Below are 26,020 nucleotides of genomic sequence, written 5' to 3' on the forward strand. Positions count from 1 at the left end.
ATGAAAAATTAAACTAGCAAACCCCATGAAACTCTAGGGCTCGCACATTACATTTATAACTATTGCCCAAGATGTTTAAAATGCCTTGAAAATGGAGGGGTATCAGTCTTCCTCCACTGCTTCTGTCACCGGTTGCTCTTAGTTGGTACTTTTTTATCAATGTTTTCTTGCCAAGAATATTTGTGCCATTAAACTTGATAATTACATTTGTTTTCCAGCTAGGTGTTTGTTTTTTTTTCCTTTAACCAAATACTAAGCCTAGAGGCACAACCCTGTTATAGATGGATCACTAATAGCTTATGACAACACATTCCAAATAGCCAGAATCTTCTGGGGCAGGTCAAATAAACTATTGCCACAAAATGCCATCTGAGAGCCTCTGAACGGCGGGGGGAGGGGGGGGGGGGGCGGGAATATGTAATAAGATCAAGATGGTGTTCAGCCCCTAGAAGAGGATACAGTTCAAATTCCTGGGAGAACCCTTCCATCAAAATAGTTTTTTGATAATTCTTTTTACCTGTCATCATTTACAGAAATGCTAAATACCTGCATTCCACCAAGGAGAACTCTAAAAACCATCAAAAAGTTGTTGGTCCAAGGTAAGTTTTCCTGTGCTTACCAAAATAGAAAATTATCAACTGTGAAACAATGCAAGTTAAAAGTATACACTAAATTATGCACCAATCTATCATGATATATAAAAAAAAAAAGACTGAACTACACTGCCATATAGAAGCAGAGAATAGATAAATGCAGGACTCTTCAAATATATCTGTATGTCAGGTAGGTATCCCTGTATTACCTTTAATCTCACCATCTCCAGTAATTGAGACGTAGCAGTTCAGACATCAGCATAAATCACACAAGTGAGCCAGACACATGAACTATGCAATTAGACAATTATTCCTTACCATCAGCTAGAGTTACCCATGTTAATGTCATTGAAAAATATGGTTATATACCTGTCTATGCAGAAATCTCTGGACTGCACATGGAATAGGTAATTAAATCTCTTAAGTACAGGTATTGATATGCATAGTCTAGTAAAGGTAATGGTTCTGAAATGGATTCTGTTGAAAAGTACACAATCTCAAGTGCTGATGGTCTGTAGGCCAAGAGTTAAGCCAAAAAGAAATTAAAACTTGACTGTAGTTCAAGTCAAATTCAAAAGATTCAAAATTCATAGATGACAATTTACTGCTTGGACTATTTCAATTTTGATGCTTCAAATTCTACTAACAATTTGCTTAAGTGTACTCAAAACATGTAGAAAGCATGGCGATCTACAAGGGAATACAAATTGTCAGATGTGGGTAGTCCTTAAAGCATTTGAATTTATTTAGGACAACAGTATACAGAAGTTAACAGCAGATGCTACAGAGCAACAGAGCCAGTATTTACTGAGCACAAGCCTAATAAACTTTTACTTCAAATGACCTTCACAAACACTGCTGAGCAGGCTGCACACTACCGTAAGTAGTATGCAGTACGCTTGAGAGCAAGCAAGTGAGAAAACTACCATCTTACATTAAAAGCTTTAACATTTTGGTCAGCTGTAGCTCTGCTGGTCTGTAATGACTGTTTTTAAAGCAAGATTAGTCTAATTATATCCCCAAATTAGAAAGCAGATGCATTAGTGGTTAGCGTACCTCTTCAACTGAGAAAATGGTCTTAGATTTTGCTAGTTCTACAAATGCTTCTCTCCCTGCCACCACCTTCGTATTAAATTTAAACCAGGCAGCTTTGTACCCAATTCCTATTTCCCCTTCACAATAGGATGTGAAGAAAGAAATGCCTTTGTTTTTGAGGAAAATGAAAGAGCTAAGTAGTAGAACAATTCTATGAAAGACCACACAGCTATACATTAGAAAACTTCCACTTGAAGGGGCATAAAACTGCTCCTAAGTATGATTTCAGTATACGAAACAAAGCTATAAAAGCAAGTTATTTGCTGAACCCCAAACCCACAATTGGTTCTCTTCAATCACTGTTCAAATTATTTTTCAGCTCATACATATTCCGATTTCTTAATTTTCAAATGTTATTCTAGTAGATACCTAGTACACTACATCTTAAAGGACTTTTTTGGTAATACAGATTGATTGCTGATTTTTTTATTTTATTTTAAAATCATCCTTACGTGGTATCCCTGTCCTGCTCTACTTACTACGTTCCCCATTTCTAGTTGGTGAATTTGAAGCTCAGCCAAATCAAGTATTAGCAAAATAATTGTAAGTACAAACAGAAGGCAAACTGAGCACAGTAAATAATGAAGGGAGAGGATATGAGAAAGAGCACAAAAGGAACAAAGAAACAAATTCCACTTTGAATTATTAAGTCTTCCACACTGCACCTAAGTGCACCGTTAACTTAACACAGGTGTATGCCACATGAGCTTATGAAAAAACTTGATTGTGAAGAGCGTAATGATGGCTCTATGTCTGCAGCACATTCATTCCATAGTTCATTTATGCATCTGTTATATATTTGTCTTGGAAAAAAAAGGAAAAGCTAGTACTTTTAGAGATGTTAAAACAGTTGATCATCTACACTTAAAAGTACAGCACATTTGGAAGACCATATGCTAACGCAAAGCAACAAGGCAGCAAAGCATTTGTGATAAGGCCTGGAGGTGCCTTTTACTCAGTGCTGAATTTGGGCTATATCTGCACAATAACATGAACTCTGGTTATGGACCACAGATCCACATTGTACAAGCACAGGACAAAAACGGTCTCTGTCCTCAAAGTCTTACAATTTAAGTATAAGAAAAAATACACCCGCAGACAGGGAAGTAAAAGGGAATAACTAACAGCACCGTAGGTAATTGTATCCTTACAGTGGCAACCTGAAAGCTGTCTTATGAGTTTTTATATTACAGTATAATAGAAATGAATTTTTTTGGAAGGATTTGGAAGAAGACATTGCAATAACTTTGTGAATGTTCACAGGAAATGCCTTTATAGCATACAGGTTAGCCTAGGAGCGAGCAAGAAAGTGCTGCTTCAAAAATTAAATGCGGCAGCCCTGGTACCCGGTATGATGAGGTCTGATAAGCAGTGAGTGTAGATGTGTCAAAGCAAATGAAAGAAGACACATAAGAGGAAATGGATAAACATAGAATTCTACAAGTACCCTGAAACCGAAGACATATCTAATGATTAATATGACAAAAAATGTTGTGGGAAGAAAAGAGGAAAAAAAATGTGAAGAACAGAATTTTATAATCAAAGCAACAACATTTCATTATCAAATCAAATCATCAGTATTCGATTACATCCACTCAGAAGCACGTTGAATTTATATGAGAAGGAAGGATTGCCAAAGAGATGATGTTGCACTAATCAAGGAAGCGTGATGATGTGAGACTGGATAAGCTGTAAAAATGCACAAGGACTATAACTTTGCCGCCTTATGTGGAAAAAAGTAATAGAACCAAACAGAAAATACTGGCCAGTAAGAGCTAAACATAAAGTAGATGTGAAACTTGGAAATGTTTGCTTTATTCTTAATTATAATTTTTTTCTTAATAATTCCTTACTGAATCTAGAGTTTGAGCCCTGACATACTTAAAAAATACATAGATCAGGGAGAAACTCATATACATTCAATACATGAATGACAACCAAGAGCTCATTTATTTTCACATAAGTTTACTATCTACAGAGAGATCAATTCTCACAAAGAATTCTGCAACTTGAAAAAGAAAAAAACCAAGTATTAGCATGGAATAGGCCACATAATCAAATAGTGTTCTCTCAGTTAATCCCCGATTCACAAATGTATTAGGGTATCTAGCTACTAATGGCATCATCATGCCTCAGACCTCCATGTCCCAGTGGGCAGAACAGTTCACATCCTTTCAGCTCTCTGGGGTGTCGCAAAGACACATTGCAAGACAGTGAAATAGCATAGCCACATTTTGAGGACTACCTAACAACCAAAATTAGACAATGAAAAAACGTGCACCATCTAGCTGTACAGAACGACTATTGTTACATAATTATGCCTCAGTAAAGCTAATTTTCATCTTATTAAGAATGCCATGCAATATTTTTTGGCCGTGAATTAATGAAGAAAAGAACATACTCCATCTTATTGAGTAAGGCTTTGTACAGTATGAATACAAGCACGACTTCAGGTACAATAAACACAGGAACTGAAATACAGGACTGAATACAAATGTACTGTATTTTATCCCAAAAGATTCACAGGGAATGCTCCTACTTCCTTACACATGGAACTACTAATCACTTTTTTTTCTGGTCTTCCTTGTTAGAACTTGGCAAGCTGCACTTCAACTTTCCAAAAAAGCAAGAAAATGAAAACTATTCAAAGTAAAATCTGCAGGAAACCTTTCTGAGGATCCTTGCAAAGCAAGAGTGGTATTTTGTTCAGTTTTGTACAACAGATCATTGGCTCCCAGACGTACTCAATGAGAGTCGCAGAGAGCTGTTCCAGATGGTGGTATGCCAAGGACAAAACTGTAATGCAGTATATTGCCACACTCAGTTCATTACCACACAGAGAAGTAATGCTTTTAAGCTCAATTAATTTTTTTTTAAACAGAGTTTATTCAGGCTGCAGGAAGCAGAAGTTGCTGCTGGGAGCTGTAGAAGGATTGCACAGGGACGGGGGCGAGGCCTCAAGAGAGGATATATTTCTTTATTTCCTTCAGGTCTGTTGTTTTTTCCATTGAGAGGAGGGAGAGGGAGGAGGAGATCTGCAAGCTGAAAAAGCAGTTTTCAATCAAGAAAACTTCTTTTGGTTAAGTACTCCCAGTTCCCCACATGCTGTTTGGTAAAGGGAATAAATGTGGACAGGTTTCATTTGTACATAACCTTATTAGAACTGTCTGACTGTTTCCAGTATTCTTTTTATATATTACACCATTAGGGAGCTTTTTATAACATCTACAGTGAAGTATAAACATTTCATAATGGGAAGAGTTATGATCCTTGATCCTCAGTACAGCACAGCATTTGGCGTTTTTTTTCTGACAGAAGGCATCCACCCTACCACAGTGCTCCATTCTTCTTGGGGTGACCTGCAGAGGCACAGAAGGCATCACACCAGCACTTCACAATAGCCCCTCTTGAAGAATTTTAGACAAAACACCTTGAAATATTCAACACACTGTCTCAAAGCAAGACCGCTTGCTTTCCAAATTACAATGTAAAAGTTTAAAAAAAATTCAAACCTATAAGATATTAAGTATTAGAAATATTGAACCCTAGAAAAAGCGGTGGGAAAATTTGAAGGATTTACTTTGTGTGTAAAGATTGCTAAAGCATTTAATAAATTATGTCAAAAGCTTTCGAATATTTGTTTATATGATATCCATAGATCTTATATTTAGAGTGATTTGGTTTTCATGCAAATTTTTAAAACAAGACCAAATTTCAACCCAATACACTAAATTACAATATAATCTATTTCAGAAATTTTACAACTATTTAATTTATTTTAAAAAAATACTGTAATGCTTCTACAAATGGGAATGGAAAATGAATGGCTGGTATCTACGCTGAAGTTTTCTGTAAAGTAACTGTAAGAAACACTTGGATATAGTTTGGATTCTATACTGCACCACATACCACCTAAGAATTAAAAAATGAGGGAAACAGATCTCAAAAAAGAATCTTAAAACCCAGTGAACCTAATAAACCAGAACACTGGGTCTAAACGATAAGTAAAAACAAATAGAAATATATTAAAACCAAACAAAGAAATGAACCTTAAAATAACTCAGTAAAAATAATTCATTATGTTCCAGGTTAAATACGTCTAAGAAATGTAAAGAATTAAAAAAGAAAACAGTATCACAAATAGGTCAAAGAATACAGCTTCTGCGGTAGTTGCAGGAAATCTTAAGATAAACTTCACCCTGAAAACACCAAGCACCATGTAAAACACCATGCAGCCACCCTCCGGGGGCATGCTGGAAATATCTCAGTGGATGGCAGAGTTCAGTGCAGGCTCTTCCAGTTCTCAGCACACCACTTCCACAATCATAAAATAAACCCAGACGCAGCAAAACTGACTGCTGACTGAAAAGCAAAAATGTGAACATCCTGAAAAAGAACTGTATGTAGTAAATGTGTAAAATTTTAAGCCAAAAGGACAAGAAAACACTCATACCAACTTTCTCTTTAAACAAGTTCAAGCTGGAATTAAAATACTGTACAGCATACCTGAAAGGAAAAGCTAATGTATTTAATTGCAACTGATACAAATTAAAACCCAAGTAGAAGATTCATTCAAAAGCAATTTCAAACCAAACCTACTTATTTGTCAAATATGTTCTAATAAAATTTTATTTTGGAAGTCTGCTGAGGAAAAGAAGAATGTCCAAGCAGTTATTAAAAGAGAGAACTCATTATCTGTAATAGCTGTTTCTCTTATTCTTATCTTAATAGCTTTTCAGGAATCCCACCAAATTGCCTATCCAAATCTATAACCATAAAGCCCAGACCCAAGTGTGCTGGCAATATGATTTCAGTCACCAATGGGAAGGAAAAGGGAAGCCAATTCTCAGTGGCTAGTTTTGCTGTTAGTTTAACTTGCAGATTGGCCAGAAGTCCTTTGGAGATTAGTGTCATCTTATCTTTCAAGAAATGTCAGTGGCCCTATGTTGTTTTGTGAGAAAGAAATTTATCGGCAACTTGCCCAACATCAAGGCCCAACTAGAAGGTCATATACAGTTTTTCAAGGCTAAGAATTTAGAAGAAAAATATCTATGGAATTGTATTAGTTAAAAAAAAGTAAGAATGTTAAAAGACAGGAAAGAGCCAGGTGATCTTATAAATGAAGAACAGATACTATTACGGTGTTTAAATTTTCATCTGTACTCCTGTCACTCCTTGTCGTTTTATCATTACTTTGGTTAAATCTGCTTTTCCTGCCCTCTATTTCTCAATGATAAACTGGAATTTATTCTTGATCATATCTTTTTCCTGCATGCACTCCTCCAGAGTGAGCTTATTTGCTCTTTTGGTCTTTCATCAATTCATCACTTAAGAAAGCTCAGTCTGCGTGCCATCCTCACGTACCTTCTTTTGCTACAGCTTGCCTCACTGTCAAGAGAAATCTCTGAGAGTCCTCTCATCTCCCCTTTTTTTGAAAATTAAACCAGCAATAGTTCAATTTTTGTCTTTCCTTATGATTCTGCCTATTTTTCTATATCAGTTTTAGAAACTCATCCCTCAATTCAGATAGGAATCTTATCTTAGGAACGATAAAATTATGCATGCATTTCATAAAAATTGGATTGGTTTTGCATGAATTAGATATAAAGGACTTTTAAATGAGAAATAAATAAATAAATTGTGGGCAAACAGGCATCTTCAAGCAGAAATCCATCTAAATACACAAAATAACTTTTGAAAGCTTGCTCTTGGTCATCAGACCTTATTCCTGCCACTTTGAAAAGAGAACTCTGACTGCTACACAGCCTATAAAAATTTAGTTTTAAACCAACTGTATGAATTTTTAAGTATAAAAAAGTATATTAAAACTAAAATAAAAATTTCAATTTTTCCCAAATTACCAATTAAAATACCTATTTTATATTTGAAAACTTTAAAATTTAAAATACCACACAAGTGCATGCATGCTTTATCTTTCAACCCTCTTTAACTAGAGGGCGGGGCTTTGCGTATGCATATCGTACAATACACAATAAGGGAGACTCAGTTGAAATATCTCATTTTCAAAATTCATCTGGTTTTAGTTACAGAAGTGCAAAAAACAGTTCAGAACCAATAGGAAATGTTCTACTTTATCCTCCTCTAACTTTGAAATGTCTAAGCTGGTTTTCTGGTTTTACTCAAGCTTTGTAAAAATACAAACAAAAGAAGTAAAAAAAACCCAAAAACCAAAACCTCCCATTGCTTATAGACTGAGAAGCTGAAGCCTGAGCCCTGGAGTTATTTTTATGGACATACAGTAAGCCACTCAGAAGAGCTTATAATGGAACCAAAGGCACACAATAACTAGACAGTAATTATAGTGTAACAATAATAGTAATACGCATTTCAAATGTATAATCCAAAACTGCATAGAAATATGCTTTTAATGTAAAGAAAAATCAATACAGAATTATTGGATTCAGATATACTGTGAATGATATCTGCACTGTTTGTGCTATGTAATTCTAGAAAAGAGTAAGTTAAAAAACACTTCCTACCTACTGGCCATGTTCCATTCAAGTGCTGGATTTTGAGAATTTCTTTCACTCTCTGTCAAAACCCCTCCTTTTCCATTTTCCTTCTCTGGTTTCAACTGATTCCAATAAGCAGTACCAATGTTTATAGATTGAAGATCTATTTGATATTGTCTGTCTTCCACCTCCGATCCGGGGTCTCGAAGTATTCCTAGATTCAGTGCTCTCCTGTAATGCCGGGGTGGGGGGGGGGGCGGGGCAGGGGGAAAAGCAACAAAGGTCAAACTCAGACCAATCAGATATTCATTAAGATACAAAATTAAGAAAATGAAGGTATCAATTTTGCCATTCTTGACTACATCTAAGCATTATTTTATGTCCAGATCTTCAGAAGTATTCAGCTGCCTCTTTCCTATGGAATTCAATGGGAGATATGCAAATAAATATATTCCAAAATTTAGCTAGATCCAAAGTCAATACAAGATCAATCCATTGACTTCATTGCACTTTCAGTCAGGTCCATATGAGCAGCCTTATAGGGAAGCAGGACTAACTCATATTTACTGAATAGATAAAGGATGTCACATTCAAGCCCTCAAAAAGAACAGCTACGTTATCAGTATTACGAACAACTTTACTGTGAGACAATTGTTCCACCATTCAAACTTATCAAAGAATAAAATTAAAAAGAACTCTCCAAGATGATGGAAAACAATCCAATCTTTTTAACATGGAGTTTCAGTTCAGTGCTTTGTTATTAGAATTCTTCTGACAAGTGAGAAAAAAGCATTTTTGAGTGAATCACATTGCTTGTGGATTCTGCTAAATTCTACTACATTAGATTTTACGAAATATTTCAATCTTGAGCTGAGCTTGGGAAACAGTCATACCCAACTTCAACAAAACATTCAAGAGCTATTGGATGAGTGGAGGCTGCTAAGACCATGCAGTTTTACCAGTGACCAGTATCAGAGGAATGTCCTACTTCCATTTGTCTTCTGCTAGTAAGCACTAGTAAATCTTCCAAAAAATTATCTTGCCCTTTCTACACCGGGAACAATATAGCTTTATGTGCACTGCTCATTTGATATTATAATAAAAATGCACAACTGAACTTACCACTGTTTTTCAAAACAAGCCAGTAAAGGGAGCAAGGGGATCTTAAATTTTTTTGCTTTGAATCTATGATCACGTCAAAATGTAGTCTATTTTTATTGCTTTCATACATCTGAGTTGAAGCTTAAGCTCCTTATTTGCATATGCCATCCAATTTACTGTTCCGTTCTAGGTTGTGTCTTATGCCAGAGTTGTTATTTAGTATGTAATGCCTCCACAGAGAACTTAATAATTCTGCAATTTGTTTAATCATTGATGCTAACAATTTAAAAATAAATAAGGATTAAAGCAGCACATCTCAACGTGTGATGCACGCACTGCATGCAATCTCTAAGTATAGGTATGCAACCTATTTCAGAGTGCAATCCCAATGCTGCCCAAATCCAAACACAGCTGAAACTAATACCATTGCCATTGTCACCAATGGAGTATGCTAGCAATTAAGAATATTAAGTAATTAATCATATCTACCCACAGAGGCATGTGAATGGCAGGAAAGCCATTTTGATCAAGTCATTCCTGGTGAGAGAGTGTGATGGCATTTTTCAGTAGCCCTATAATTCTCTTAAATGCTTAGCAGAAATACACTGAAAATCTGTTATGTCAGTAGTGGTATTTCAAAATTAAATGTGGTTTCTTAAAACTCAAGAATGTGTTTGTCAACTTTCCACATAGAGAGATCTAACCACAACAACTGTGTCTTTTATTATTCTTTCTATGCATTATTTCACCAATATGAATGCAGTTCTGTTTTTCTTTAAAAAATAGATTATTGTATGACCCAGCGTCTATTTACATACTTTGTCTAATGCAAGTAAATATTGGAATATATGTTTTGTGAAATATTACTAAAAATAAAGCACCAAACTATATATTTTATGAAATCTGCTTAAGTATATAAAACACAGAATATGATACTAATTTCACCTGCATAATGAATTCTTCTCTCCTGTACTACACAGTAAAGAATATTTTTCATTTGTTCTTTTATGAGCAGCTTGGTAACTTGCATTAAGCTGCACCTAGAACTATATTCCTTACACTCGTTCAGCTCAACCATGACCTTGTGAAACAAATTCCTAGAGCAAAATGTGGCTGTATGCGCCAATCTCAAACTCTGCATTGTGACAATGGCTTTCTTACCCTCATAAATTTACTTATTTAAATATAAAACCCAATGAAATCACTCTTTGGCACACATTTTTAGGTGCAGCAAAATACACAGAGGTACTATTCAGGCACAAGGTACTAGGGCATTGCATTGCTGATATAAGATTTGTCCATTGGATCTTTTTTTATTTGATCCAATTAATTCTGTAAAATCTCAAGGACTGGACAATGTTTGTACTGCTTTCACAGAATCACAGCCTAATACTTTCCACTGATATAAAAAATGAATTTTCATTCTGTTCCTTCTATTAACAAATCTCCTTTATATAATACAAAACTCTTCCTCTGATCCTTTAGATACACCTTTGAAATCCAAGCAAACAAATTGTGTTTCTATAGATTACCCATTTCAAGAAACGCTATTTTACACATACATATAAAATACGAGGATTAGTTATTAATTCTTTGATGTTTTGGCTAAGCTGATTATTGCTTTCAGAAAGTACATCCTACCAGTTTTATACAAGGATCAAAATATAGCCTTTTCCCAAATAAATTATATACACACTAGCATATACATAAGCACTCTTTTCTGGTTTTCCATATCAACTATTTTCCTAAATACGCCCCCAGTTTATTAGTTGTATACTTCCTAGAAGGATGAGAATAAATTAAACCGCAGCAGAATTGGCCTAATCTTAAGCATACGTACTATGTATGAACTCTGCAGCCTTTCTGATTCTGCAGCTTTCAAAATCCTTGTAGCAAATAAAATCAGGGAAACAGAGCTAGCCAAATTAATGATTTCTCCACCCCTAGCATAAACCCTGTTTTACCAGCTGAATGTCCTGTAGGGGTTATGATTTTAATTGCTTCCCCCTTCTGAAAACAACTTCACTAACCCATCTGAAGCTTTCGGCAGGTGGTGTAGAATACAACAGTTGGTCAATAATACAGTAAGATCATAAGCAACCAAAGATGACCATAAGCATGTAACAGGAAACACAGCCTTAATGTTTTTCTTTTTTAAATTGATTTAGTCTGGGTCAGTCTTTTTGTATGTTTATATAAGAAACAGCTCATGCTGAACCAGTTACTACATGCTGCTGAATAGGCATAATTCTGAGAACCACTATAAAGAAGTTAAATCTATTCACTTAAAGCTCATTTGAGACCTACAAAAAGCTAAACAAGTCAGGAAAATAGCATTTAAAGACTATACATTATGTAATGATTAAGAAATATTCACAGACTTTACACATAGCAGCTCATTTTTGTTAGCACTTACTAGACCTCTAAGTGCACTGATTTCTGCTTCAGGTACGGAGATGACAAACCTATCTATCCAAATTTCAATTATTACAGGTTTTGTCTGGTGGTAAAAGATTCTTCTTACTCTAATTTTAAAAGGAAACAGACAGTAAGCTTGGATCAAGATATACCCTCTACTTTATAGGGGTAAAACCAGTGGCACCTTATTGGACCTGGATATACATGCTACGCAAGCATCTTCTGCTTAAGCTTGTGGAGTCCCAGCCCAAACGTGGTCTGAAAGCCCATCACCTACGAATGAGATGTGACTGAACTAGTGTAGAAATCACAGCGATATTTATCACCGACCTAATGCTCCTTAACTGCCTTTTTCCCAATTCAATTCAATAAAGTTTCCTAACTTACTCTCCTTGACAAGGCCATCGCACATGTTATACCAAACAAGAAATTGAAACAACTGGTTTTTAGGGAAGCAATGGACCACAGCTCCATTTGGAATGAGATGGTATAGATGTTAAGAAGGACAAAGAACAAAAATCTGGTAAATGTAGAGCATCTATGGTAACAATACTGGCCTTTGAAAATGCTGAGCTTCTATTGGTAAAAACCCAGACAGGAAACAGCTTTCCAAAGAAAGGCAACTATTTTTTTTTCTTTTTTTCTTTTTTTTTCTTTAATTAAATTACAGCAAGTAGACGCCTCTTTGTCACAGACAAAGTAGCTTATGCTTGAGCCACTGGGAGAGAAACAGAACTTCCCCAACATCACAGAACATACATAGACATGATCTTAGAAGAGGAATAAAAGAAATCCTGTAGCGTGACAGTTCATGATGGAAGACTTGCATTTGCCTAAGTTGGGAGAGATTAAAAACATATATTTGTGAGGTAGACCGAAAGAAGAATGAGAAGTTAAGGAAAAAAAAAGTAGAGCACACAAGTGGGCAGCAGGGAGAAGAAAGATGGGATCAGGGCACTAATGCTGAAATTAAAGAAAAGCAGCAGGTAAGAAAATTCTATAATTGCAAGAAGAGAGAAGGAAACATTCTCAGGCAAGAAGGGAAGGTCCTGAGAAATTTCTAAAATTTTGTACATGATCCTGGGTCCACATTCTCTACTGAGTGAGCTTCCTATCTTCCCTGAAGGGTAACCTCAGCTTTGCTTCCCCACCCTGCCATCTATCCATAGGGAGACTTATTTGTGGTTTAACAAACCTAGTGTTTTATGACTGCCGGGATGTTGGAAACAGTTTATTTTAGTCTGGGTCAATACAGCAGGCTCTCAAATGCTGTCAGCAGTAAACTCCAATTCTCACTGTTTCTGCCTCTTTTCCCCAGGAACTATGCCACATATGACTGGCTTTGCTGGCAGCTGCTCCTTCTCCCCTCTCCAGCTCAGCCTCAGCAGAACTCAGCTACTGCCCCATCTCCACACTTGCTGGCAGCATACTCTGGATTGGATACCAGCAAATTTTTATTAAATACAAATATAAACTGAGTACAGTAAGACTCCTTTGTTTAATGCTTTACTGATTAGCAAAGGATACTATTTTGTTCATATGTCTATACTCACATCACTTTTCATTTTAACATTACATTTAATCTTTACAGGAATCTGCTCAGCAATTCCCCCTGAATAGCTCGTGTTGTGTTCTGTACAGCCAGATACATCAGCATTATCTACAGAAGACACTACATGGCAGGTGTCCCATAAGTCAAAGTGGTTAAGGTACCTAGGTTCATCTTCAGATGTGAAAGATCCTCATAAAAAAGAAAAGATCAGTGCTAGCTCCATGAGCAAAATAAAAATGACTGACCACTTGAAAACATTTACATAGTGGACAGATACATCATGTTACTAATGCAATGAAGACGTTATTAACTGAATACATTTTGTAGTCATCAATGGTCATACTTCTAACTCTATAATGATTTGCAGTGTTTATTGGTTTTGTGGATAGACATAAATCAACTTAGATCACCTGTGCAATTAGTATGTTAAAAAACCACAAGCAGTGACTGAAACATATACAAAAAATTTCGTTTGATTGTGCTAGACTGCTTCAAACAATTGATATAGTGAAGCAAAAGTACAAGTATAAGAGGTATTTTCCTCTATTTTAAACTAATGTTGGATAAATGTCTGACTTGTGTCTCTTGGACACTGGTTCCTTTTTGGTTCTGTATACCTACAGATGAGTATCATGGCAAAGAGAGGAACTCCTATAAGTGTAAAGAAAGCTAAAGAAGAGGATGAGACACCAAGTAGCTATAAAGATCTTTAGGTAACACAAGGATAAGCACATTGGAGAAATTATGGAACTCGGTACCTTCAAGACATCAAAAAAAAAAAAAAAAAGATTCAACCATGGATTAGTGTGTGTGCTAAGACATCATTCAAAACACGAATGTCAAAATGCCTGGTGGAAAAAAACCCAAAAGATAACTGGATGTACAGAACTAATCATCATCACTCACAATCATCCAGAACAGATCATCAAAGTACTAAGATTTAGTTGAGTGTCATTACATGTCTTTTAGGCTCCTCAGTGTCAGAGTCTGGAATACGTACGGACATTCTAGATAACATGCTTGGAAAATTCAGCTTTGAAAAGGAGTTTGATCTACTGCTATTTCAAGACACGCTGAGCTTCTAGACACTTCAAGCACAGCACAGAATCTACTACTACAAAGATCTTGGTTCCTGGCAAACAGAGAGTGACATTGAGAGAAGGTATTCAAGATCTTCAGCAAAGCCATCACACTGCTTTACCTACAACTGTTTCTCTTAAATATCTCCAAGCTAGGTATTAAACAGTCACATTTGAAACAAATGTAGATGGGATAGAAACACAGACTTATCACCTCTCTCTGCTTCTAGACTTTCCCAGTTGTGCAGCAGTAACTCTTCTGCAACAGAAAAGAGACTTTGTTTTGAACATATAGAATAAGAAATCTGAAGAACTGAATTCAATGTTTTGTGCCTATTTTGCACATGTGGCTGATATCCTCTCGAAAGGAACAGAAAATGCTGTTGCGGTTAGAGCTTGAGGTGACAAACCTAACTGGACGCATGGACATGAAGAAGAGCTAAGTCTGCCAGGTCTTCATACGTTGTGCACAAGAAGGTTTGGGACTAGGGATACTGCTTGGGCAGGCCTCCTGCAGGCCTGCAGGACATGTTTCCCTCTCTGCAAGGCTAGAACATGCCAAAGGAAAATAGGAGAGGCAGATTTCATTCTTATTCTCTCTAAACTTGCTTATTATGTGACTCTAAGCAACAAAATGAACCTCTTCAACAGTTTACTCATATATATTGTGGGCATAATGTGAAAATGATGATGTTAATATAATTAATTGCATAGAAAACATTTTGAGATCATCTGACATACAGTGCTACAAGAACGCAAATATATAAAAATATGTAGAAAAATTAACTACTGTAATTTTTTATTAAGATACTATTTATGTAACTACTTAAGTATTTTTATTTTGAAACCCAGTAGGTACATATTCAGAGGAAAAAATAACAACACCCCCTCACGCCCATTAATTACAGTGGTGGTGCCAGGTGGGTGCTACTATAATTCCATTTGCTATCCATTTAAGGAAGGTCAGATTTTAGTGAACTGGACCACACCAAGATGAGGATTGGTACCAGTGCATTGATCATATAAAAGCTACTAAAGACATGAAAGGAATTACAGTAGATCACACATCAAACATTTTGGCCCTGTGCTTCCTTCCTCTAGTCCTACGGGCAGGAAATGCTCCACATATCCTGTGAGGTGACCAGACATTTAAAAGTAGCCCTTTGTTCCAAAGGCTCTGGTACGGTAATTGCCTGCAAAGAAGCTGAAGAACTTCTGCAGTGCAGTTGTCTTCTAGAGCTGTATCTGGAACACAGTATGAATGATCCTACGATGATAAGGTATGGTATGGTAAACTATAAAGTAATTTCAGTCTCTTAAAAAAAAAAGCATAAAATGAAACAAAGCTGAAGCTTGCAGCTGTGCATTTAGATGTCATCTGTTCAATTACTTTTGTAATTTTATTGTTTAAATTCCTCAGCAAAAATAACAGCATAAGCAAGTCCGAACTTTTAAAGATCAGTTTTTCATTTTTATACTGTTTAATGTTTAGACAGTTTGAGGAATCTTGTTATAGTTTTGAAGCATTCACCAAAATTCAGGGAGCATAGTATAAATATACAGTTGACAGACTGTATAAATGATAAGTATGCACAATTCCAAAGGAAGGTCTGTATGATATTTTTGGATGCCAAATGTTTCTAGAAAAAACAAGTGGAATAGAGTTTCTCTAAATAGAGTCAGCGAGGAGAGATCTTGAATAGTTTAAGTGGGTGGAGTGGAAGTCTGGGGTGGGGGTTAGCAAAAAAGCCAAAATACAATATAACCCAAAAACTTTTATGCTTTTGTTTCATGGCAGAAATAAACTTATCTCAAAACTTAATGTTGTTTGGCAGTAAAAGGATCTTTAGTTTTGATTTTTCAAGTATTTCACGTGTACTTGGTTTACCACATACCTAAGGTAAAAAAATCTTGTGATTTTCCCATTACTTTCATCCTGTATTTTACTCTGGTTTAGTTGATTCACCTAGTTTAGTGGTACAATACCTCAGTCTTTTCAGACGTTCTATAAATTCACCTGGAAATACCGAGGTTGAGTTTCACTGAACACAGTCTTCATATTTGACGCATGGAATTGCTTTAAATGGTGTGGTACAACCTGGTACAATGGTACAAGCTAGAAGACATACTGTCCACAGTGTGTTTGATAAGCTGACATGGGACAGGATTTCTTTTCTCTGTTGTGTCAGTATATTGAACTCATACCTGGACATCAATCAAATTCTGTACAAAGTAGTACAGAATATTAGAAATAAATAAATACCAGTTTTTCTTTTATATTAAGTGAGTACTAATGCATATTTTCAGCATATATATATTGTAATAAATTATGTTTGTAACACAGATGACAAGAAGAAACCACTCTAAAACATGACTATTTAACTTTCCAAGTCAATTCACATTTATCTTTGGCACTGCTTAAACTGGTTTCTCAAAATGCCACTTATATTTTCTTTTTCTTTTTACAGAATCTTTGTATTCATAATGGCAAGCCGGAACTATTTTTGAAATACTGTGTATGATATTGTAAAATATGTCAATAACAAAGTCTTAAAAATTACCTCCTTTAATTCTTCTTTTCTGAAGCCCTTGCACTGCTTTTTCCATTTAAATATCACTGGGAAACTGTCCTGGTAGAAAACTCATTCCTTATTCATAATGAAATATATTACCTTTCATGTTAAAACCAGTATTTTGTCTTTCTTAAAACCCCATTGGACTATTGTTAATGGCACTTCCAAATTCAATATGAATCTATGCCTAACAAGATATATTGAAGGGAGTTTACTTCTAAATACACTTTTGAAGAGGGGAAAAAAAAAGAAAGAAAAACATGCAATTAAATTTCTTAATTTATTCTCAGTGATTCGTAGGACTGCAAAAGGCAGAAATTATTCATGATCATATCAAAATAAGAGATATATTGAATAATGTGTATTTTGCATTTCCCCAGAGAATTAAAATTTATCTTGTGTGTACTGAAAGAAAATAAAACATTATAATCCGACTAGAGAGGCAGTATAGTTTCAAGCTTCTTCTAATGAGGCTGTAGAAGAAACCAGAGACATCTATACAAACCTGATCATCCCAAATGAATCATTCCCTGTAAAACACAAAGAATGGCACCTTTCATATACATTATGAGCTGTACAGAAGTACTTGAATCTTTACTTCTTTTGTGTGTTTTAAGGCTATAATGATATGATTAAGGCATGCTATTTTTTTGTTGAATATTCTCTTTTATGACTTGAACTTATCTGAAGTATGCCTTTGTATCTCATTAGAAAATTTGGAATTCAGCAAAAATGCAGGGATTCACTTTATTTAAAATATTTTTAGACATAAAAACTATTGAAGGATAGTAAAATACTTAGGTTCAACCAGACCTCCCCCAGCTCACAGGTTATGAAACTAGCCAGTTAGCCACTGCTAGTCTGTTGAAACCAGACTGGTTTTTGCTTCTCCATTCTGAAATGCAATAAATACATATTATATGAACCTAAAGTTTAGATTTATCTAGATTTACTAGCATCAAAAGTAAGATTCAAGTTGCCTCAGGAATTTACTGAGACAAGCTGGATGGAAAGATGGCCCTTTAATCCTGAACATAGGAGCCAGCTCAGACTGCTGAAATGATCCTTTTGCAGCGGAACTTGGAAAATTAAGAGATGTCAAGACCGCTTGAAAAAAGGAAGTAAGAATCACCTAGACGCAGCAAAAAGCAAGTAACTGTTGGATTACCAAATAGAGAAGCTTATAAATTTCCTGTTGAAAATACAATTAGCCTACTTGAGAAAACCAGATTTGCCTCAATGTTGAATTTTTTTTCTTCATGACAAAACAGTATTTTTTACAGACATTCACTCTTTTCCCACTTTCTTCCTAATTTAAGTTGCAAATCAACTGGTTTCTCAGGATATTGATGCATATGTGAATGTCAATTTTCTTTGCTAATTGCCACTGTCTCTTCTTCAGACATGATGCATGTCTGCATAATAACTGCATCTACTGTATTGTATTTTCAGGCAAGGAATTTGGTGTACTCCCACTCTCCCCAGTCCTTCCTCTTTTTTAAAGATACTATACCTCCCTAGAATTAATTTTCCTGAAAGCACATCTTAAATGTTTGTACCTGTAAGTCTGAACTTTTCCCTTTGGGATTTAAATTCAATTTTACTTCTTTTCTTCAGCTATGTCCTATATAATGAATAAGTCCTGAGTTCAGAGAGGTCAATGTAAAATCATCAGTGCCCACAAAATATCAAGGTTCTACCACTTGCAGTTTCCTGAGAGAATTACAGCTTTGAGTTCACATGCCTGTGGGCAGAAACTCTTGCTACACAGGCAGAAGCTAAACAATAGGTGAGACCTCAGTTATATAGAAAATGATTCTTCCACTTCCATGTTCAGTTCTTTCTAGGGAAAATTTTGTATCAACTGCATGCTAATAAGTGTTTCCAGTTCACTTAGTGGAAAGGCAGGCATGCTCATTTTAGCTCTTCAAGCAATGAAGAGCTGAAAGGTAATTGTTCAAACCGGTGTTTCTTGAACAATCAAGGTGGTGTTATCAAATCACAGGACAAAAAGCAATTTATCTGGTAAGTTTTCTCCTTTCTTTGCATAAAGAATTCTTCTTGAACATAACGAAGTACAGAGCACCCTCAAACTCCTTATCTTGCATTATTCCTTGTTGGATTTTTATAGTTTTCTTGTCAACTACTTGAGAACCAGATAAAGCATAGTCCCCAAACTTTCCAGCTTTCCTAAGATCTGTTATTGGGTGTTTTTTTTCCTCTCAGAAAAAGCTTTTGAACATCCATCTCTTTGACTATGAAAGGAAAATATCCTCCTGAACAATCCACTTCCCCACCAGCATTTTTCTTTTTTTTCTGGATTTGCAGGAGGACTGAAGGAGAGGAAAGAAGTGCTCCACTACAGCATACTTAGATTGTGGAGATTACAATATACCTTTTGACAGTATTTCACCAGTTCTTTTAGGGGCTTAAGGTAAAGCTTTTAGGTATGTTATTACTTGAGACCTCATCTCCTCTTTTCTGTTCTTTCTCAAGGTATGACTAATGGAATCACACTTAAAAGTCAAGCACATTCTCCTTGACTTACAACCATTAGAGAAAGTTCTCATGAACTAACAACTTCGACAAAGGGTGTAAACTTCCACAGAGAAATCTAGAAAGGTTTTCTAAAAGAAACAAGAGACTAAAGTTATTGAGAAGTATTTTGCACATCACTGAAAGGACTAATTTTTTCCAAACAACTTCAATTTAGTGAAACATCCAGAAGATGTGGAAGGATGCTTCAAGAGAGATCTGCTTGAAAGGTCAGTTTACAAATGAAATTCTAATACATAGGTTCTCATCTTAAAATCTGTAACAAAGCTACCACTATAAGCCACATATTTTGAGTCCCATTCTTACAGTCAATTTTAAACCCACTAATTTCTCCACGTTATTAAATACAATTACTGCAACTTAAATTTACAAACAGTGATTTCAGATCGAAGTGACTGTAGCTTTTTGTTTCTTCTATGATAAAAATAAATTGGTAGCTTTTGTTTTAAAAGCATACTACTGCTAAATCTTAAACTGTGATACCAATATATTGAACTTTTTGAAAGTAAAGTTCTACATGCGCACAGACGCACCACTTTAAAAGCGTTATTTATGTAAAGGCTTTTTAACATATTTAGAATATGCTTTAACAGGTGAAAAACAGAACAAATGAAATCTATTAGGAAATTGACCTCAAAACTCTTCTTTAGGACAAAAGTATAAAATATATAAAAATCTTAGAGAACCACAGAGAACAGGTAAAGGACATGACAAAAACAAGCAGAGCCCAAACTCAAGAGGATTCTCATTCATTATCATTCATTACAAACTGTTGCTGAAGTAGCTTTTGGCAGCAGGAGACAACACATTCTTAGAAACCTACATCCTGCCATAGGAAGCCGCAGAATACACCACCGCTTTTGTAAACATTAAATATAAACCCTTCACACTAAATCAGTTAAAGCCTACTATTCAGCATGTACACAAAGCTTGTTAGAGATTTTTTTAACAGAGGTTTTAAGTAAGTTCCACTTACAGGGCAGTTTCAGGCAAGAGTCATCCTCATCTACTCAAAATATCCCTGTGTACTCACAACACTGACCATGAAGAATACTGATTCCAGTATCAGATAGTTCAACTGACTCCATAAGGCACCCGAAACATATAAAATAGTGGTGGTTATGAAAAAAACTCGAAGTTTTACTTTCTGCCTGGAGCTAAAAAAAAAAATAAAAATGCAAGGACACTGCACAGACATAAACAAACACACAAATACTCAGCTCACTACACTTGCCCATTTGGGAAACAGCAAATTCTATCATCTGTAGTTTGAGTCCAGTTTAGTAAATATAGTTGCTTAAATTTTTTATAAGCTGCACTGTGTGAAGAATACAATATGTAGATTTAAAAAATTATTTGTAAAAAGCAACTTCAACAACACTTGCAGTTACATAATATATCAGGCATTTTTTTTTTTATGTCAAGAACATGGAAAATCAACCATTGCAAGCTGTCTGAAGAATAAAGTTTATCGAGAGTCTGAACAAACACATACCAGAGAACTGCATTCCTCTGAGTTTTTCTTCAATATATATACACACATATATACACATCCAGCCTTAATCTGGGAAACAGAAAAAATTCAGATTTGCTTTGCAGCTGGATTTGCTAATCTGCAAGTTTCTTCCTGTTCCTTGAAAAACTGTCACATACAAAGATTAAATAATGCTATTCGATAGTTAAATAACTCTGGTTGTCAGGAAGAGTTAAAATCTGTCCTGTTCCTATCCTGCAAGTACAGGATATATCTATGTATAGATACTCCTATGTTCTATTTGTATCACCTGCACACCTGTTTATTCTTTTATTGCTGGAGAACACACACTATCATACCAGAAAAATGGAGTATCTGTGATTTATGCCAATCATTGACATTGAACTCAATGGAGATGCCTGATACTATCTTTGTATTTTATTACTCTCAACATGCACTTCTGTTAGCCATTAACATATCAGTGTTAGCCATTGCCTTCTCACAGAAAAAAAAACCCTAACAACCAAAAGCATCAGAGGGCATGAAAAATGTTTTGAGAGGCTGAAGAATGCTACATGTATTTTTCTGTCCTATAACTAATAAACCCCATAAGAATTTTAACCAGTCCTTAAAAAAAATAATTAAAAAATGATGGATTTATATCTTTAAGGGGAAAAAAAAATAAAAGCTTTGAAATGCAACAAAATCACTGTATAACTTTTTAATCTGTTTTTTAGTGCAGCATAATCAGGTTTAATAATGGGAGATAAAGTAGTGTGCACAGTTAGAGCTTAGACATAAGAAACATTAAGCATGACTTTTAGGTGGTTTAGCACTAAGCTATCTTGGAAAATCAGTAAGGGTGAGGAACCATACTCACTTAAACAATACAATTTGAGTTGTTCAAGATAACAGTAACAAGGATTTAATTTTGCCATGGGAGCTTTGAGTAGTATCCCATAGTGAAATATGCTCAAATAACATGTAATCATTCTGTATATTTCTGATAATCCTTTTTGTTAAATAATTGAAACCCACAGTAGGAATACTTGAAAAAGTTAAATGGAAAAGAAAGACATTGGCAAACGGTTTTGCAAAAGAAAGACATCTTCTATCCAAAAAGTAGTTTTAAGAACTGTGGTATGAATTTGTCATAGATAAAACTCTGTGAGGGACATCAGAGAACCCACAAATATTTATGGAATGAACCACAATCTGTATACAGAAGTTAACAAATGTCTCATTACAAATGGGATATGGTTTTCCCAGTAACAGAAGCACACAACTTGCATTATATTTAACTTGAGATCCCGTTATAATTAAAAATACTACAAAGAAAAAAAAGTCTGCTATATATATTACTGGAAAATACTTTTCAACAAACAAAATGTTTGTTGAAACCAAATCTGATAGATATTATATTTACTCACATACAGTTAAGAAGAAAACTGTATAGAATAAAAGTTTTTAAAAGCTTTCCCAAATTATTTTAGAATAAATTATTTATCACAATCAAAACTTTTGGATTTTAATTTTCATTATATAAGACAGAAAAATAACCTTGAAATGTGGATTCAATCATATATTTTAAGAAACAGCACAGGAAACCCAGGGAAGAAACCGTAAGGAGTTTGTGTAAAGTAACTGAACTTTACTTAAGTAACTTGTACAGGGGGACCTTAAAATAGCATTAATTCCTAAGGACCAACTAATTATTTTCTCCCACATTAACAGAAACCCAAACACCTCTCCTCATTCCCCCCAGTATTTTACAATAGCAGGCAAAATGTAAAGCTAGAGAAGTTAGAGAAAAAGCAAGATTAAAGGGACATAACTTGAAAGAAGAAAAGAAATGTAAAAACTTCAATAATGTTGCTTTATAACATAAAACATACAACACAACTCACATAAAAAACAACTCTAGCTTTCATATTTCCTTTTATTTTCAAGTTTTACAGCTTATCTGCAAAATTTTTCATTGCATTCAAGTTGCTGAGTATGTAAACTGTGAAAGGTATCCTGGGATTTTTAAATGGTATTTAATGTATTTTTTCTTTGTCTCTGCCTTTTTTGTTTACCTTTTAAAACTGTTACAGTATGTTTAATAAAGTTAATGCTGAATCTGAGAATTTTATTAAAATTCTTAGTTCATAGTGTCAGATTCTGTGCTGTGTTTCAAAAGTCCAAAGCATGATGGCAGATTAAGCTGATTCAAGCCCAGGCTGCTGCAATACTACCTTTTTGCTAGGGCTAATCCTTGTGTGCCTATACAATAAATAGGCTCAGGGCAATGACCTGAGTGAAAAAAAATTGCCTGATGCCCCCAAAATTTTTTGAGGTCCTTCAGCTCCCTCAGCCAGCTCACTATACACAAGTACAACCAGCAACACCATGGAGCCGCGAAGAATAGTAGGTCTTAGAACAGCTCAAGTTTAGATTTGCAACCCAGGTGAGCACAAAACTCATTGCCCAAAGACGACTGTGGCTAAAGTAATGTTAAAAATCAGCATAACATCCACCCCAATCTGGGCTGTCTCAAGGAAGCCCAGGGCCACACTTTACTGCTTTAGCCCCTTCACTGGGCATGGCTAGTCTTCACATCACTTGCTTCGGTGGGAGGGTGAAAGACTACTCTACTCAAAGCACTCCTCAAACATCTGACATTTTTCTCTCCACCACAGTAAATAAAGAATTAATTTGGGGAAGAATTAACAGCTTGAAAAAAATTTTCAAATGGGAGGAAGGGCCCTTAGTAGACTTAAGGGAAACAAATAGTTATACAACCTGATTTCAGTGAAGGAGGTGTGTTTCAGTGCTAGTTGAGGAGAAAAAGAGACATGAGATTTCTGAGGGCTTAATTTAAAATGTGCATAAGGTTATGAAAGAAAAAGGAGAAGAAATGGCTCTTCCTAGGGAGAAGACGACAAGAACTGCTATAACCTTAAGGTCTCAATATAAAAAAAACACAACCCTATGCACAACAAGTATTTTTCATTTAAAGATTAGGAAATACCAAGGCAAATAGTTCAAAATATTGAGCATTTCAGTATATAAAATGATAATAGCATATAATTAAAAGTTTAAAAGGATTAAATCTAATGAAAATTCAAACAATTTTTGAGTTGTTTGATTTTCTTTTGATTGGCTTCACTGTAATAGGCTTCATCACAGCAGAATTGCAGGGTTTTTGGAAAAAAGGAAATGGAAAAAAACTATGTTAAACAGCACCTCAAATCAGTACAAACAAAGGAAATCCTAATCTCTCCTCCACTCAGTCACCATAAACATATTACAGATTTCAAAACGGATGTTGTATGAACTTCACATGTTAAGCTCCATATATACCACACAGAAAATATGAATTAACTGTGTTAAAACAGTATTTGAGACAGCAAGAAATATCAGAAGACCAAGGAAACTCTGAGTTCAGGCTGCCGTGTATCTTTAACTTAGCCTTGACTTTGCAGAACACACAGTATTTAAGATCACCCACAGCTGAGAAAACTTTTTATAGAACAAAGTGTAGCGCACTGGCACAACAGAGAAAGCAATGCCCTTCTGGAAGTTTTACTTCACAACTGCTATTTACTTCTGACTGTAAGCTGTTAAATGATGGCATCTTGATTATATAGTCAAAGAAATGGAGTACATGCTACAATAAATTACGTAAAATATGGTATTGAACACTTCATAGACTCCTTTTTTGAAGAGATGCTTCCCTCATGCCCATCTCCCAAGTTCACAGCTAAACTGCCTGACCTGAGAATTTCACAAGCTGAACCTACAGGCCAGTTTAAAGGGAGTCTGAAAACCTATTCCCAATTTAGTTCTAAATTGCACACAGGTGTTAGTGAGAATGAGCTATACCTGAATAATGAAACAATCATAACCACATTGTAAACGCGAAAGCTTTACCAGAAAAACTAAATGCGGTTGCCCTAAGCACTAAGACTGAGATCTTCACTCTACTGCAACTCCTTCAACACTTAGCAAATAGACTAGAGTGAGGCAAACAGGCAAAACAAGACTTGAGCATCATATTTGCCTGCTGAAGTGTGTGTGCGAGCCAGTCATAGCTAGCCAGGCCTTGATCTGGAATTGGTACCCCAGGCCAGGGGAGACCACTGCATTGCCCTACACTGCTAAAGAACGGGCACCTCCACAAGATGCCCAAGCTCAGAGTGGTCCTCCTCACCATGTCCCTCACCACTGGAGTCCCTCCCAAACATGTAAGCAAGTTCCCATCATCTTCCAGGTCAAACTTGAAGGAATTTGAGAGATCTATGAAGATGCTCTTTGAAATCTCTGCCTGCCTCTAGAGCAGGAGTATTGGGCACATGTAAACACATCTCTGTGAATCTCCATAACATTAATTTCATTCCTCCTCCCCCCTCTTCCTCACGAAGGGCTGGGACGCTGCTAAGGTGAAGAACACATTTGTGCAAATACCTCAGCCAAGTCGAAGCAGTGCGCCCAACTGAAAGGAAGAACTTTGCAGACAGAATGAATATTAAGTTCTCAAAACAAAACTGACAGTAACAATAAATCATTGAGGAGGGATGTTATTTTTAACACACATGCGCGCGCACACACACACACATTGTTTGAGAGTTACTAGGAGACTTCAAAAATAACAATTTTACAGATTTCACGTTTGCTCTGTTTGAATGAATTGGTTATTCCTTTGAATTCATTCTTTATTCACATTTACTTGACTTTTTTTTTCCTGACATATTTAATAAGGTTTCCAAAAGAGCTGCCCTGATTAACAACAAATGGATGCTTAAATGACACAATAACGGCAGTGCTCTTTCATAGGAATGTTTCTATAAAGCATATTTCCATTTGCTTTCTATGAGGAACTGCACAAAGAAATTAAAAATTATTCTAAGAATCGGATAAAAAAATTCAGTGCTAGTAAGTGAAAGAGAAAATATAAAGTGGGTATGTGTATTGAGCACACAGTGATTAAACTGATTAATTAAAGAGAAAAATAAAGTTGTAGAAATGTTTTTCTTATTAAGAAATTTATTTTGACTATCACATTATACGGAAATGTATTTTAAATACATTTATTTAGGCAAATTAGTTACGTATTATTGCAGA

At 35.4% G+C, this 26,020-nt stretch overlaps 1 protein-coding gene across 1 annotated transcript in view; it reads right to left on the minus strand.

The window, feature by feature from the left end:
- The window catches only part of VPS13B (vacuolar protein sorting 13 homolog B), a 490,950-nt gene that overhangs the window by 163,682 nt on the left and 301,248 nt on the right, over positions 1-26,020 (minus strand). Inside the window, exon 30 of the mRNA XM_059815701.1 lies at positions 8,189-8,392. Coding sequence (XP_059671684.1) covers positions 8,189-8,392 — 204 coding nt within the window. The remainder of the gene's footprint in view (positions 1-8,188; positions 8,393-26,020) is intronic.

The sequence above is a fragment of the Gavia stellata genome, chromosome 3 (assembly GCF_030936135.1).
Source record: "Gavia stellata isolate bGavSte3 chromosome 3, bGavSte3.hap2, whole genome shotgun sequence".
Classification (NCBI taxonomy): Eukaryota; Metazoa; Chordata; class Aves; order Gaviiformes; family Gaviidae; genus Gavia; species Gavia stellata.